A 14,300-nucleotide genomic window follows, 5' to 3' on the forward strand; every position below is an offset into this window, starting at 1 on the left:
TTACAGTGTATAAGAAGCAGACTTGATTTGAATACTAACTGTGTATTTTTTCTTATGTCAGTTTTGAAGAATGGAATGTATTGCAGCCTTTATGAAGTTGTAGAAAAGACAAGGATTGGAAGTAACATGGAGAGTTTGCTCCAGAAACTAGAGAAGGAGAAACTTGTGAGTTAAAGGTTTTCAGATGTTCCTCCTTCCTTAGAAATGTGCATATTAATAAGTGATTATGATAATATTTCAGTTTATTTCATTTTTGCCTCTGAAAATACCACGAAGTCTCTGTTGCTGCCATTTGGTTAAAAGTGTTTTATTGTGGCCTTTGGTGCCGTTCTTTTTTAGCCGTGACACTAGATCCTCTATAGACTAGTCTTTTCCATGAAGTATCTTGATTGTGTTTTGTGACTGTGATATTCAGCAAGTACTTATTATCCTATTTTTATGCAGGGTATATAGTTTGGTGAAGAATGAGACAGACTATTTTCCTGGATTATGTGGTGAATGGAGTTACTCATTTGTTTCAATAGAGACTGTGCTGTATTTGAAGATTGAGAAAGAACAAGGCCCTTGATGAGGTTGAAAGTATAAAAATATTAGAGGGTAAAGTGGTAGAAAATAGGGCTAGAAAAGTGTGTAGGGGGCTGTGTTGTGCTCAAATGTTTGTACATTTGGACTTGATACTATAGAAATAGATTTTAAAGAATGGGATGAAATTTTGATTATGTATGTAATGTGATCAGAGCTGTGTTTTGAAATTTTACTTAGGTTTCTCTGTAGAGAATGAATTGAAAGGGGAGATGAGGTAGGAAACTACCATTTAGAGTAATGGTAGGTGTGATGAGAAAGGATAAGGAAGAAATCAATTTAAGGGGTATTTACGAGGTAGTAGTATCTAATTTAGTGCATATTGAGTATATTGAGTTTGGGTGGAGGGATTACTAGTTCAGGCATCAGACTGTGATGGATTCAGAAATGAATAGAAAATGGTTATGTGATGCTACTATGTATAGGTTAGTTGAAGGAGAGGAGGTGATTGCAGAAAAAGAGTGGTTATTATTCCAGGATTTCTGTTAACATGAGGTAGGTGAGCTTGTGTTCAAATGTTTAAGGGACATTTCTAGTAGCGAGGAATAGAAGTTTTTTTGCACAAGTATCAGCAGTTGTCTTTTTACTCCTCATTTTTTGAGCCTCGGTTTCCCAGCAGTCAAATGGAAAGTTGTATCAGTGATTTTTTTTTAGAACTTGCAACTTTATAGTTGACTACATAGAATTTCATTATATGGTTATACGTTTGCTTAATCAATCCGTCGTTTATAGGTCAAATTATATACAGAACTTATAGGCAGAGTTTGTAAACTTATTAGCAATAACTCTTTTGAGACCAGCTATAAACCTGTAGGTTAGGCATCTTTGAACACACATATGCACATTTACATATATATGGACATCCATTTACATTTATCTTTGTGTTTCTTATCCCCCTACCCCTCCCCCCCCAAGCTCAACTGTGATACAAGTATTCCTCATGATCAAAATCTATTCAGTTCCTGAGTTCATTAAGTGAAAGTTTAGGTAGTAGGTTTGGATATAATGGAATATTGACTTATCCAAATCTGTTCACTTCTTGAATTTCGTAGAATGCATATTGTGAATCTCGACAGTGAGGAGTTTATCACAAAAATACAACATCTGTTTAGTGCCTAATAGTGAAAATCAGGATAGGAAGGATACTAGCATTTTGTTCTTCACCTGAGCAAGTATAAGGTTAGGTTTGTGGAGGACTGGGTCTTCCCAGAATCAAAAAGTAAAGTAAGATCCTCTGTCTTAGAAGGCACAGGCATTCCATAAGGATACACCACATGAATCTAATGAACTGACATTTTGTATAGCTCCCCTCTTTCCTGCAAGCCCCGTTGGGAATTATTCTAATTATAGCTATATCCTTCATAGTTGTCGTAATAATGGAAGGTACATTAGGGACTCTTGGGTTCTAAATAATTTTATCCTGAGTACATACAGGAGATATTCTGGATCAGAGAAATTTAGTGAACACCTCATAGTACGTAATACATGTGTTGGCTCTCCTTTGCTCTATTTCGTACCCTTAGGGCAATGCATCCAGACTCTGGTCAGTTACTCTATGCAAGTAGTTGGACACTCCATAGGCAAGGGGTGAGATGATTTTTCCTTCATAAAGGGAAGGAGGCAGCTATTTCCCTTCTGTCCTGAAAAGATATCCTTGAAAATGTAATGAATGTTAACTCCAACCTTTGGTGAATAAAATCTCTTCTGGGGCCAGTTAGCCCTCTTGGACCTAAATACCTAAGGAGATAGCTCTTTTTTCCAGGTGCCTTGGGACTTAACCTAGGAAACTAATCTGTATTGTAAACTTTTGTGTGCTCACTTAGCACTTTTAGGGAGATAGGAGAAATGTATCATTTTGGATCAGAGTAGTTAACTAGGTAATTGTCTATAGATGTAATTCTTAAAATGTGTGAAGAGTGTAATATTTCTGGAAGAAATGAAAACAGACATTCTCTATATACATTTCTGCATGTCAGAAGGCTAGGGCTTTTTGCAGGGACACAGAATTCAGGAAAGTTGTATTTTCCCACAGGGATATTTATAAGTAAAATACTAAACTCTCTTTCAGTTGATGGTCAGTAAAATTAACTCTTTTTTAAAGAAAGTTATTGAAGTATACTTGATTTATAATGTTGTGTTAGTTTCAGGTGTACAACACAGTGAGGTCAGATTTCTTAAATTTGACTTAAGTATAAGAAAAAATATGAGAGAAATGTTCCTAAATTTGAATATTGTCTCTGATAGGAATATTTTGAGTCTCTTGGTTTATGTGTACAGGGTAATTTTCTCTCAGGTATACATTTAGTATATTAGATGTATTATTTAGAAGTAGAATTACTGAATCATAACATATGACTGGCTTTACAAAATAATGCATCTTATTTTAAGTGGTTGTACCAGTTTATACCTTCAGTACCAACAAGTTCCCGTTAACTCATATCATCATAATTACTTGATATAGTCAGACTTTAAATGTCTTTTAATATTCCATTGCCAATTTTTCCTTTTCAGTGTCTTGTGGTTTTTAGTATGGTTATTTACAGTATTGTGCTAGTTTCAGTTATATAGGATAGTGATTCAGTATTTTTTGCAGATTATATTCCAGTATAGAGTGGCTTGTGTTATTAATTTGAGGAGTTTTCAGATTTATTTTGGGCACTAATACTCAGCTGTGTGCTGTAATTTTTTTTTTTTTCATAATTTACACTTGCCTTTCTACTTTATTCACAGTGTTTTTTGGAGAACAGATGTTTATAACTGTAATGTGATTGAATTTGTCTATCTAAATGTTAAGTACTCTTAGTGACTTGTTTAAGAAATCTTTTCCTTGCTCCTAGATCTTATAGATACTATTATCCTACATTTTTTTGCATGTGTTACGATTTTTCCCTTGGCACTTAGCTTTTTTTTTCTTAATATATATGTATTTTATTGAAGTATAGTTGACTTACAGTGTTCCAGGAGCACAGCAAAGTGATTCTTATTTTTGAAATTATTTTCCATTATAGGTTTTTATAAGATACTGACTATAGTTCCCTATGCTATACATTAAACCTTTGTTGCTTGTTGCGTATCTGGTTAATTTTTTATTAGAAATCTAGCATTCTATTCATACTAAGTCAAACAAGTGGAATCAAAATGTCATAAATTTTTGTTAGGCAAAAATTCTTAAATTTTGTTGAATATATATATATTATATATATTATTTATATACTTGTATACAAAAGTTTTTCTACTAGATAAAGGCCCGAGAAAGAACATCAAAAAAAGAGGGAAATTGGAAAACAAACTAAATGAAATGGGAACACTGAATATGAAACAGAAAAAAATGAAACTAGGTAAAAAGTAAAAGATAATCATATAGTCCAGGTGTTTTTAAACATAACTGCTCATTAGAAAAATATCTGGAGGAAAAAAAGCAATATCTGGGCATTTGTATTTTTCAAAAAATTGCAAGATCATTCTAATAGGCATCTGATACATAACTTTTAAAAATATATATATATTTTTTAACTTTTGTGTGATACAAGACACAAAAGGAATCCAATCTCATTTTTTCCCCCAATATGAATCTAACAAGTTGTTCCTGAACCATTTACTGAATAGTCCAGCCTCTCTCCACTAAGAAGTCTTGATATCAGATAGGGTAAATTGCCCACTTTTTTCATTGTTTTTGGAGTGTTTTACTATTTGAGATTGAGCTTTTTTTTTCTTCCCCCCAAAATTTAAGAATTGGTTTTTTACTTTTTTCAAAAAATCTTAGAATAAGCTTGTTAGTTCCTCACCACTCCCCACAAAAACAAATCCCCATTGGAGTTTAAAAATTGGAATTGTATTAAATCGGTAGGTCAAATTCAAGAGGATTGACATCTTTGTGATACAGTCTTGTCCATGAACAAAGACCATATCCATGTAATATGGTCTTAATCTTCTCTCATAAGGGTATTCTTTTAACAGAATTTTATAATTTTCTGAATATAAGTCTTGCTCATTTTTTATTTTATCACCAGACATTTTGCTTTTTTGATGCTGTTGTAAACAGTATTTTCCATTTCAGTACATTTTATTGTGTATTTAGAAATGTAATTGATATTTATGTACAAAAATAATATTTATGTCAGATCAGTATATGAAATTTGAATTTGTTCTTTTTTGTTCATTCTTTGAGATTGCTCTGTATGTTTCACTTTCCAGGAGCACCATTTTTTTTTTCCCCTCTCTGATCTAGGATCTCTAGTATGATGTTGAATAGAAGTGATTACTGTAGGCATTCTTATCTTCTTGATCTTCAGAAGAACACTTTTAACATTAACCATTAGATTGGGACTTTGCAATAGGTTTTTCATAGTTACCTTTATTAATGTTTTTCCTTCTTTATTTTTTAACCAGTGGGTTTTGAATTTTATTGAATTCTTCTGTATTTATTTATTGAGATGGTTACATGGTGTATTAGAGTTACACCAGAGGAACAGAACTGATAGGACATACAGTTGATACTTTTAACAACTTTGGTTTAAACTATGCAAGTCTACTTGTGTGCAAATTTTTTCATTAAATATGTACTACGGTACTGCATCATCCATGGTTGCTTGGATCTGCAGATGCAGAAGTGTGGACTTAGAGGGCCAGCTATAAAGTCATATGCATATTTTTCAAGTGCTTGGGGGTTGGTTCCCCTAACCCCCACATTGTTCAGGTGTCAACTGTATAGAGATAGAAAGAGATTTATTATAAAGCATTGGCTTTCACAGTTATGGAGTCTGAAAAGTCTCAAGGTTTGTAATTGGTAAGCTGGAGACCCAGGAGAGCTGATGTCATAGTTTACAGTCTGAATCCAAGTGTTTCAGAACCAGGAGATCTGACAGTTTCAATCTAGGGACTGGCAAGCTTGAGGCCAGGAAAAACTGATATTTCAAATGTAGGAGAAAAACCAGTGTGCCACCTCAAAGGCAGGCAGGAAAGAAGAATTTCCTCTTATTCCAGGAAGGGTAAGCATTTTTGTTCTAATCAGACCTGCAGCTGATGAGACTCACCCACATTGGAGAGGGCAGCCTGCTTTATTCTATCTGTGTACCTATCTGTACAGTTAACTCATCCCAAAACATCTTCAGAAACACCCAGAATGAAGATTGACCAAATATCTGGACACCTTGTGGCCCAGTGAAGTTGACACATAAGATTTATTGTCACACATAGTATTTATTGTTTAAATTTAATAAGATGCATTTATCTGTTTTCAGTGTTAAACTGTTCCTGTGCTTCTGGTTTAGAATACCATCCCCTCCTCTTTAAAAATACTTGGCTTACTGTGTGAATGTTTTATTTAGGAGTCTTATACCTGTGATGATGGGTGAGATCTGCCTACAATTTTTCTTTCTTTTATTCTTCTGATTTAGTTTTTGTAGCAAGGTTATGTAGCTTCCTAGAATTGTAGGTAGTGTTTCCTCATTTTGCAAAAAATGGATATATATATAATGAGAAGAGTCTGTTCTTTGGATGTTGGGTGGCACTTAACTGTAAAACTGTGTGTAAAATGTTTATGGGTTTGTGATTCAATTTTTTTAATAGAAAATTCAGGTTTTCTATTTCTTCTTGAGTCAACTTGGGTATTTATGGTTTTATTTATTTTTAGGAAATGTCCGATTTCTATTTTTAGAAAATGTACTGAGTGAGGATTATTTTTATAGTCTTCTTAATAGCTACTGTGAGCATTTTTACAAATAGCATTTTATTATGCTGTCTCTTACTAGTACTTTTCACCAAAGGTTTGTTACCTTTATTCATCTGAAGAACCAAATTTTGGTTTTGATCCTCCATTGTACCTTTGTTTTCCTGGTTTATTAATTTCAACTGTTAGTTTTAGTCTACTTGGGCAGGGTGGTGGTATTTAGTTATTTCTGACTTCTTACGTAAGAGAAAATGATCAATGAACTTTGAGTTCCAGGTACTTTTTTAGTTACTTTCCACATGTTTTAATATGTAGTATTTTTGTTATTCGGTTCTAAGTGTTTTTTAAAGTTTCCAGTATGACTTCGTTTGTCACATGATGTAGAGGTATATTTTTAAAATTTCAAATGTATGTGAATACATTTGTTTTCTTTGAATTGCATTGAAATCAAGATAGGTAATTATTTGAAATTTTTTTGAGATTTGACTTTATAAAACTCTGTGTTCAGTTTTTGTACATGCCCCCTCTGGATTTGAGAAAAATGTGTATTGTTTAATTGTTAAATCCTAGGGACAAAATTCTGGTTGACAGCTATTTTCTCTTACCACTTTGACTGTATATGCTACAGTGTCTTCTGGCTTCTATTTTTGTTGAGAGATCTAGTTGTAGTCTAATGATGGTTTCTTTGTAGGTCATTGTTTTTTTCTGGTTGCTTTTAAAATTCTTTCTTTGTCTTTGATATTTTACAGTTACATTAAATATATCTAGGTGTAGATTTCTTATTTATCCAGCTTGGTGTATATTTTTTCATGTTTATAGATTTATATCTTTATTTCTAATAACTAAGAATGTTTTAGCCATTATCTCTCGGATTATACTTCTCCTTCTATCTCTTTTGATTGACTTCTTAGGACTCTGAAACATCATTCTGTTCTCCCTGTCAGTCTGTCTTGTGTTTTTTGCCTTATTTGTACTGCATTTTTTAGTAATTTCATCATAGGTATATTCTAGATTGCAAATTCTATCTTTAGCTGTGTCTTACTTGCTGTTTAATCAATTTATTGAGTTTCTAATTTCACAGAATTTATTTTTAATTTCTAAAAGCTATCTTAGGTTCTTTTTGAGATCTACCTTTTTATTTTTTCTTTTTTAAAGATTCTTGTTAATTCTTTCAGAAAGATTTATTATGTGCCAGAGACTCATCTAGGAGGTAGAGATTATATTCTGATGTTCCCTTGGTTATGTTTCTTAACTGACTCAACCATTTTAGCCATTTAAAAATATACAGTTAAGTGATTTTTAATGAATTTGCAATGTTATGCAACCATTGCCACTATATTTTTCCAGAATATTTTCATCACCCCCAAAAGAAACTTCCTATTCACTAAGCATTTACTCCATATTCTTCCCTCACCCACCCTCTCCCCCGCAACCAGTCTCTGGCAACTAGTAGTCTACTTCTGTCTTTATGGTTTTTTTGTATTGTGGACATTTTATATAAATGTGATCAAGTAATATGTGGCCTTTAGTGCCTTCTTTCACTTAGCATAATACTTTTAGGACTCATCCTTATTGTGGTATGTATCTACTTCATCTCCTTTATTTCACTCTATGGAAAATGCCACATTCTGTTTGTCCATTCATCAGTTGTCTCCACTCTTCAGCTATTAAGAATATTGATGCTGTGAACATGTATATGCCAGTTTCAGTTCTACAGTATTTCTTTAAACATTTCATACATGTTATTTTATATATTTTATCTGATGATTCCAATCTGCAGCCCTTGTTATTTGATTCTGTTGTCTTTGCTGAATCTCACTTAGGGTATGTTATTTTTTCAGAAGCTTGACAATTTAAGATTCTGAGCTTTATATTTTTAATACTCTTTGTTTTCATTCCTGTAACATTGTTTGGAAAGCCAAAATGTCAGTAGTAGAATCTGGTAATATAAATCCACAGACTGGGTTAATAATGTTTTCTGAGGGAGGAGGAAGCAGTAAGGTGTAATAAATAGAGGCATCGGTACAGAATTCACAGGTGCTTCCTTTTTTGCAGGACTGAAAAGTGTTTCTTTGGGTTGATGCTACAGATGTTTTTGCTGGGGCTTCTGTCTGCCTGAGTTGTTTCTGAGTGTAGAGTCCCTGTGCTTCATGGGTCTCTGGGGACATTGACTCCCTTTAGGGAACTAGAGTCTTTAGGCCACTAAGCCAGTGGGGGTTTAAAAAAAAAAAAAAAACCCTTGGCATTTGCAGTGGGTGAGAAGTTAAATAAATCTAATTGTGTTTTTTCTCAGCAGCCACAAAACATGAAGCTGTTATTCACATCTCCCAGTTTTCTGTTCTGACAAACCAAGAGTTACATAGGGATTTACAAATTTTGCAGAGGCGTTGTCCGCTGTACTTTTGGGTTTTCAAGCAGTGCTTTTATTAAATGTAAATAAATGGTAGCATAGTCACTTTAGCCCTTTAAATTACTGGTTCTTACACAGACTTTATTTACTGGGCTTGTGTCATGGAAATTTACGTAGCACAAGTTTTCTTCCAGAATCCGGAGTCCCTTAGAGTTCTGCTGCCATACTCAGTTCTTCACTGAGTACACCCTTTCTTTAATCCAAAAAATACCGTGAACTATTGCAGCAGTCTGTGAGTTGGGTTCTTCGCATTATGTTGTTTTCTTTCCTCTAGTGCTATCAAGTTTTCTTTATTTTTTAGGGAAACACTTCAGCTCAAAAGGGTATACTCTCCAGGGCATTTCTGGCTAACTTGGCATTTTTGTCTTCTTACAATCTAGCCCTCGATCTTTCTTTCTAGATTTGTCTTAATGTTTCTTCTAGTCTCTGCTCACCCTTGGCCAGTCGTAAGTACTCTGATGCCTGCAAACTGTCCATCATGTTGTAATTCCGCCTTTGCTCGTGTTGTTGCCTCTATTGAAATGTCTTTCCCAGAATCATAGGCCCTTGGCAATGTACCCATCCTTTGAACTCCACTTCCCATACACTCTAAATATGTTTTCCCTTTCTGTTGCTTTGTAAAACTTTTGGAGACCTTTCCTGTCTATCTAATTATTGATATTTCTGTGTTACTTTCACCACCCAGTTATAAACTTCTTTTGATCAAGGATCTTGTGCTGCTTGTCTCTCACGTTATCTCTGGTAAGGCAGGATTACTTTACATGTGAAAGACGTTCATTAAATACGTGAAGAAATAGATTATAGCAACACTTTGCATTTGAAATTAGCCTGAGCTCTTGAAAGGCAGCATTTGGTCCTGCTTGTTTCATATCTCCAACATGTAGCACACCACCTTGGCAATTTTTAACATGGCTTCTGAGTTGCTGAGGAAAATATTTGAAGTTTTAGTTTTTGTTTGGTTCTTTTAGTTTCGAGGGAAAATCAGCAAGTTGATTTAATAGTTACTTAGAATTCTTCCAGTAATATTTTCTCATTAAAACTGTGAAAACTTAAGGAATTCTTAATTAGTTGAAATCTAGTTCGCAGAGAATTGGTAGGGTTTTTATCTAGTTCAGTAGCAGTACTTTCCTTAAAAAGATAAAAACTTTTTGCTTTCCTTACAATTAGTAGGAACTGCTTGCTATGTTTCTGCCTTCCGGTGAATAATAAAGCAAATTCAACTTCTTCCTTCTTCTAAAAATGCAGGTTCTTGTTAAACCTTTGGGAGACCGAGGATACCTTTTTCTTCTCTCTCCTTATCAAATGGTTCCTCCATATGGTAGGTGGTCTCTTTAATTTTTTATGGTTTTCCTTTAACTTTTTCGAAGTTAACACATATTGCTAATGCATTTCTCTCTTTCTCTTTTTTTTTTTTTTAGAACATCAAACTGCTAAGCCTCGAGTTTTACATGCTTTGTTTCTATTTCAAGAACCTAGAGGAATAATTCCTTGTAAGTTCATTGGCTATCTAAATCTAGTTGCATATAGATAACTGCATTTTAGTGCAAATTTTCAGGTAACTCAGTAGGCATTTTGACTTTCTTACACCATGTTTTGTGAAATAATGGAGATATTACAAGGTATTAACCATATAAAACACAAATTATATGGCTTTTTTTTGTTTCTATGAAAAATTATTTTGGTTTTTATCAGTGTTTTCACTAAACATTGATTGAAATTGTTACAGTAATATAGCTTAGGTTTTCAGGGTTTCTATTTTAAGATTTTTTTTAAGCTTAGTTCATTTCTGCATTCAAATTTTAGTAACGTTAAGTGCATCATGCACTAGGTTACATATTGGGTCATTCAAAATTAGTAAGAATCTTCACACTATTTTAGAGAAATTTTTCTAGTCACCATTTCTAAGAATGAACTTTAATGCTGTATTAAGGTAAACTTCTCACTGTTAGATTAAAAGTGAAATTCATGGGAATTTCCTGGCAGTTTAGTTGTCAGGACTCTGCTTTCTCTCCTGAGAACCTGGATTCAGTCCCTAATAGGGGACCCAAAATCCTTCAAGACCTGGGGCATGGCAAATGAAAAAAGAGAGATTCTCAATTGTAGCAGTTCAGTGCCTGCCTATCTGCTTATGGGGATAGAGTTCATGTAAAGTTAAGTCTGTTATGTTAAAACAGGAAGGAGTGACATCATAGTCATTTGCAGGACTGTCTTTCTAGGAGCCTTAGATTTTGCCCCTTTTCTCTGTTTCTTCTTGTATTTTACTTGCCACTAGTTGATGCCTAAGGACATGACAACGATCTTCAGTGGGCCGGTGTTCTTCCCTTTGAACATAATATTCCGTAATTTTCATGTTTTAGTTTCTTATTGGCCCATTTTATGCTCCTGGGCTTAGAGGCATGCTATTTATGTATTCTTATATAACATATATGTACTAGGATACATATGGACTTCCCTGATAGCTCAGTTGGTAAAGAATCCACCTGCCATGCAGGAGACCCTGATTCGATTCCTGGGTCGGGAAGATCCCCTGGAGAAGGGATAGGCTACCTACTCCAGTGTTCTTTGCTTCCCTTCTGGTTAGGCTGCTAAAGAACCCACCTGCAATGCGGGAGACCTGGGTTTAATTCTCTGGGTTGGGGAGCACCCCTGGAGAAGGGAAAGGCTGGCCAGAAAAAGGGAGAAGGGAAAGGCTAGTCCAGTATTCTGGCCTAGAGAATTCCATGGACTGTATAGTCCATGAGGTTGCAAAGAGTCAGACATGACTGAATGACTTTCACTTTCACTTTCCATCAGGGTACAAACTGGTTTGGTCCACCGTTAATGTATGGGTGTCGTCACACTGCTTTGACAATATGTAGATCTGTGCTTGTCTAGTTTCTTGATTACTAACATGGTTTGCTTTTTTTGTTTGTTTACAGCACAAAAGGGTTCAACCAGTGCAACACCTCAGGAGAAACATGAGAGCATGTCAGATGTGTTAAAAATAACTCAATTTTTGCAATTTGCTTTGATTCAGTGTCGAAAGGAATTCAAAAATATAAATACTATAAATTTTCATTCTGTTGTTGAGAAGTATGTAAGTGAATTTTTTAAGAGAGGTTTTGGTTCAGGTAAACGAGAGTTTATCATGTTTCCGTATGATTCACGATTAGATGATAAAAAATTCTTATATTCAGCTCCAAAAAATAAATCCCATATTGATAATTGTTTGCATACCTATATTTTTCGACCTGAAATGTATCAGTTATCTATTTATAAATTAAAAGAGCTATTTGAAGAAAATAGAAAACTTCAACAGTTTAGTCCACTTTCAGATTATGAAGGCCAAGAAGAAGAAATGAATGGTACAAAAATGAAATTTGGAAAACGAAATAACTCAAGGGGTGAAACTATTTTATCTGGAAAGCAGAAGTCATCTCACTCTTTGGATTATGATAAGGACAGAGTCAAAGAACTGATTAATTTAATTCAGTGTAAGAAAAAAAACGTGGGTGGGGACTCAGACACAGAAGATATGAGAAGCAAAACTGTGAAGAGGAAGCTTGAGGATCTACCTGAAAATACGAGAAAGCTTGCCAAAACCAGTAATTTAACTGAAAATTGCCATCTGTATGAAGGTAAAATATCAGAATTGCTTTCATATAGTGTAAAAGTAACAACCGAAAACACAGTTAAGCAGTTCTGTCTTTTCTCCTCATAACAAGGATTTGCAAATTATAGCTTGAGAGCCAATCCAGCCAGTCCCCTGTTTTCCTAAAGGAGATTTTATAGGAATACAGCCTTACCTTTTGTTTATGTGTATTTAGCTGCTTTTACACCATAATGGCACAATTGAGACAGATTGTATGGTCCACAAAGCCTAAAATATTTACTCTCTGATCCTTTACAGAAAATATTTGCTAGCTCTTGTCCTTGTATATCAGATTTCTGAATTGTGTCACTTGATGCTAAAATAAGAAAATAAAGTGTGTTCAGCTATCACTTTCCTAATTGGAACTGCTTCCCTTTAATATTTCTTTACTTTTATAATTGGAAAAGTACAAAATTGAATATTGAGTTCTTTTAGAATGTTCATTAAGGAAAAGAGCCTTCTGAGCTTTCAAATTTCTTAGATGCACACCCTTTTTCCTACCCTAGGAGTCCAGTAATTTGTTTGGGTTTTTATTTTTTCTATTTTTCTTGTTTTTAGGTGATAGAGACAAATTCTCTTAAGTGTTTCAATATTGCTAGTAATTTAAAGGATCTTTTCATCTAGATTTTTAACACTGCTCGTCTATAAGCATGAAAAGTGTCCCTTTGCATTCAGTACATTTTGCACTGCTGCTATTTTTGTTAATTATGGTAGATCTGACTGTCCTCCTAAGGACAGTCTTTACTAAGCAGCTTTACTCCTGTGTTTTCTAATTCAGCATGTCTCAGAGCTGACTAGGTTAGTGCCCTTGTTAAATTGTTCTGTAATCAGTCTCTGTAACCTCAGTTACTTTTCACTCCTCTGTTCTCCTTTATTTCCTCTCTTCCTGCACTATTCAGTTTAAGATTAAGTGATTTAAATTTAAATTGATTAAAATGAAATAGAAATTCATTTCCTGTGTTACATACCAGCTACATTCCACCAGCCACACTGCTGTTCTGAACAGCACAGGGAGGGGACATTTCATCGCTGCAGGAAGGTCTGTTTGACAGTGCTGTTCTTTTCAGTAACTTTCAGGGTTTTTTCTTCACTTGATCTGTTTCTCTTTCCAGTGTTTCATCCTTGACCCTGTACTAGATGGCCTTCCTTGCTTCTAATGCTAATTTCAGCATCATGTTCTTCTCAATATTGTTTTACTAATTTGCGAACCATCTTCAAGGCTTTGCTGTAGCCTGGCCATATCCAGCCTGAGTAGCCCTGTTTCCCACTCTCCCCAACAGGCACTCTTAGAATACATAATAATGGTCAGCCTGGTACTTCTTTTCCCACAAAGCATCTTTCATTTCTTTCAAGCCTTGTGTCTTTGAAGTTGGATTCCCTCCTTAGCTTTCTGGCTGTTCTGGTCCTTGATACTTTTCATCTCTTTTCCCTGCTGGATTTCTGCTCTGTTGTGAGCCCGATGGTGTTTACTGATCCATACTATCATATACTGTTGACTTCTATCTTGAGAGTTAAATGCTTACTGTTTGCTAGCTGCTTTACGTGTATAGACTCATGTAGTTCTTGATTGGTAGACATTATTGTCCTTATTTTACAGGTAAAGAAAACTATCTTAGAAGTTAAATAATTTTATCTAAAGTTACATAGTTCATTGATCCATGTTTGAAGTAACTTTTGACTGCTGTTAGGCATCATTCCTATTTCCTAGCACTGAACACATAATAGGCAAGATAGTTAAAATTTGGCACCATTTTAGCAGATAAGTGGCTAATTTGTAGATGTGAAAAAATACTTGTGGGCAGAAATCAGGCTTTACCGAAAGTTAAAATGGTGGGAAAGCCATGCTAGTTATAGTGGACCAACTGAGAAACAGGGAAGAGAGGGGCTGGGGAGACGGACGGAATGGTTAAAGCAGAACTAGTGATGGCAAACGGGCATGGCTAGGTGTTCCTCACTCGGTTCATTTATAGTTATTTGCACACTTTATTTCTGATTCTGAAAGTAAAGAT

At 34.6% G+C, this 14,300-nt stretch overlaps 1 protein-coding gene across 6 annotated transcripts in view; it reads left to right on the plus strand.

Annotated features, from left to right (window-relative positions):
• Nucleotides 1-14,300, plus strand: part of TASOR (transcription activation suppressor) — a 51,913-nt gene that overhangs the window by 17,337 nt on the left and 20,276 nt on the right. For all 6 annotated transcript variants that reach the window (XM_027958264.2, XM_012099873.4, XM_027958265.2 and 3 more), the window contains exons 11-14: nucleotides 62-165; nucleotides 9,906-9,978; nucleotides 10,079-10,150; nucleotides 11,579-12,277. In XM_027958264.2, the coding sequence (XP_027814065.1) occupies nucleotides 62-165; nucleotides 9,906-9,978; nucleotides 10,079-10,150; nucleotides 11,579-12,277 (948 nt within the window). The remainder of the gene's footprint in view (nucleotides 1-61; nucleotides 166-9,905; nucleotides 9,979-10,078; nucleotides 10,151-11,578; nucleotides 12,278-14,300) is intronic.

This window comes from Ovis aries, chromosome 19 (assembly GCF_016772045.2).
Source record: "Ovis aries strain OAR_USU_Benz2616 breed Rambouillet chromosome 19, ARS-UI_Ramb_v3.0, whole genome shotgun sequence".
Taxonomy (NCBI): domain Eukaryota; kingdom Metazoa; phylum Chordata; class Mammalia; order Artiodactyla; family Bovidae; genus Ovis; species Ovis aries.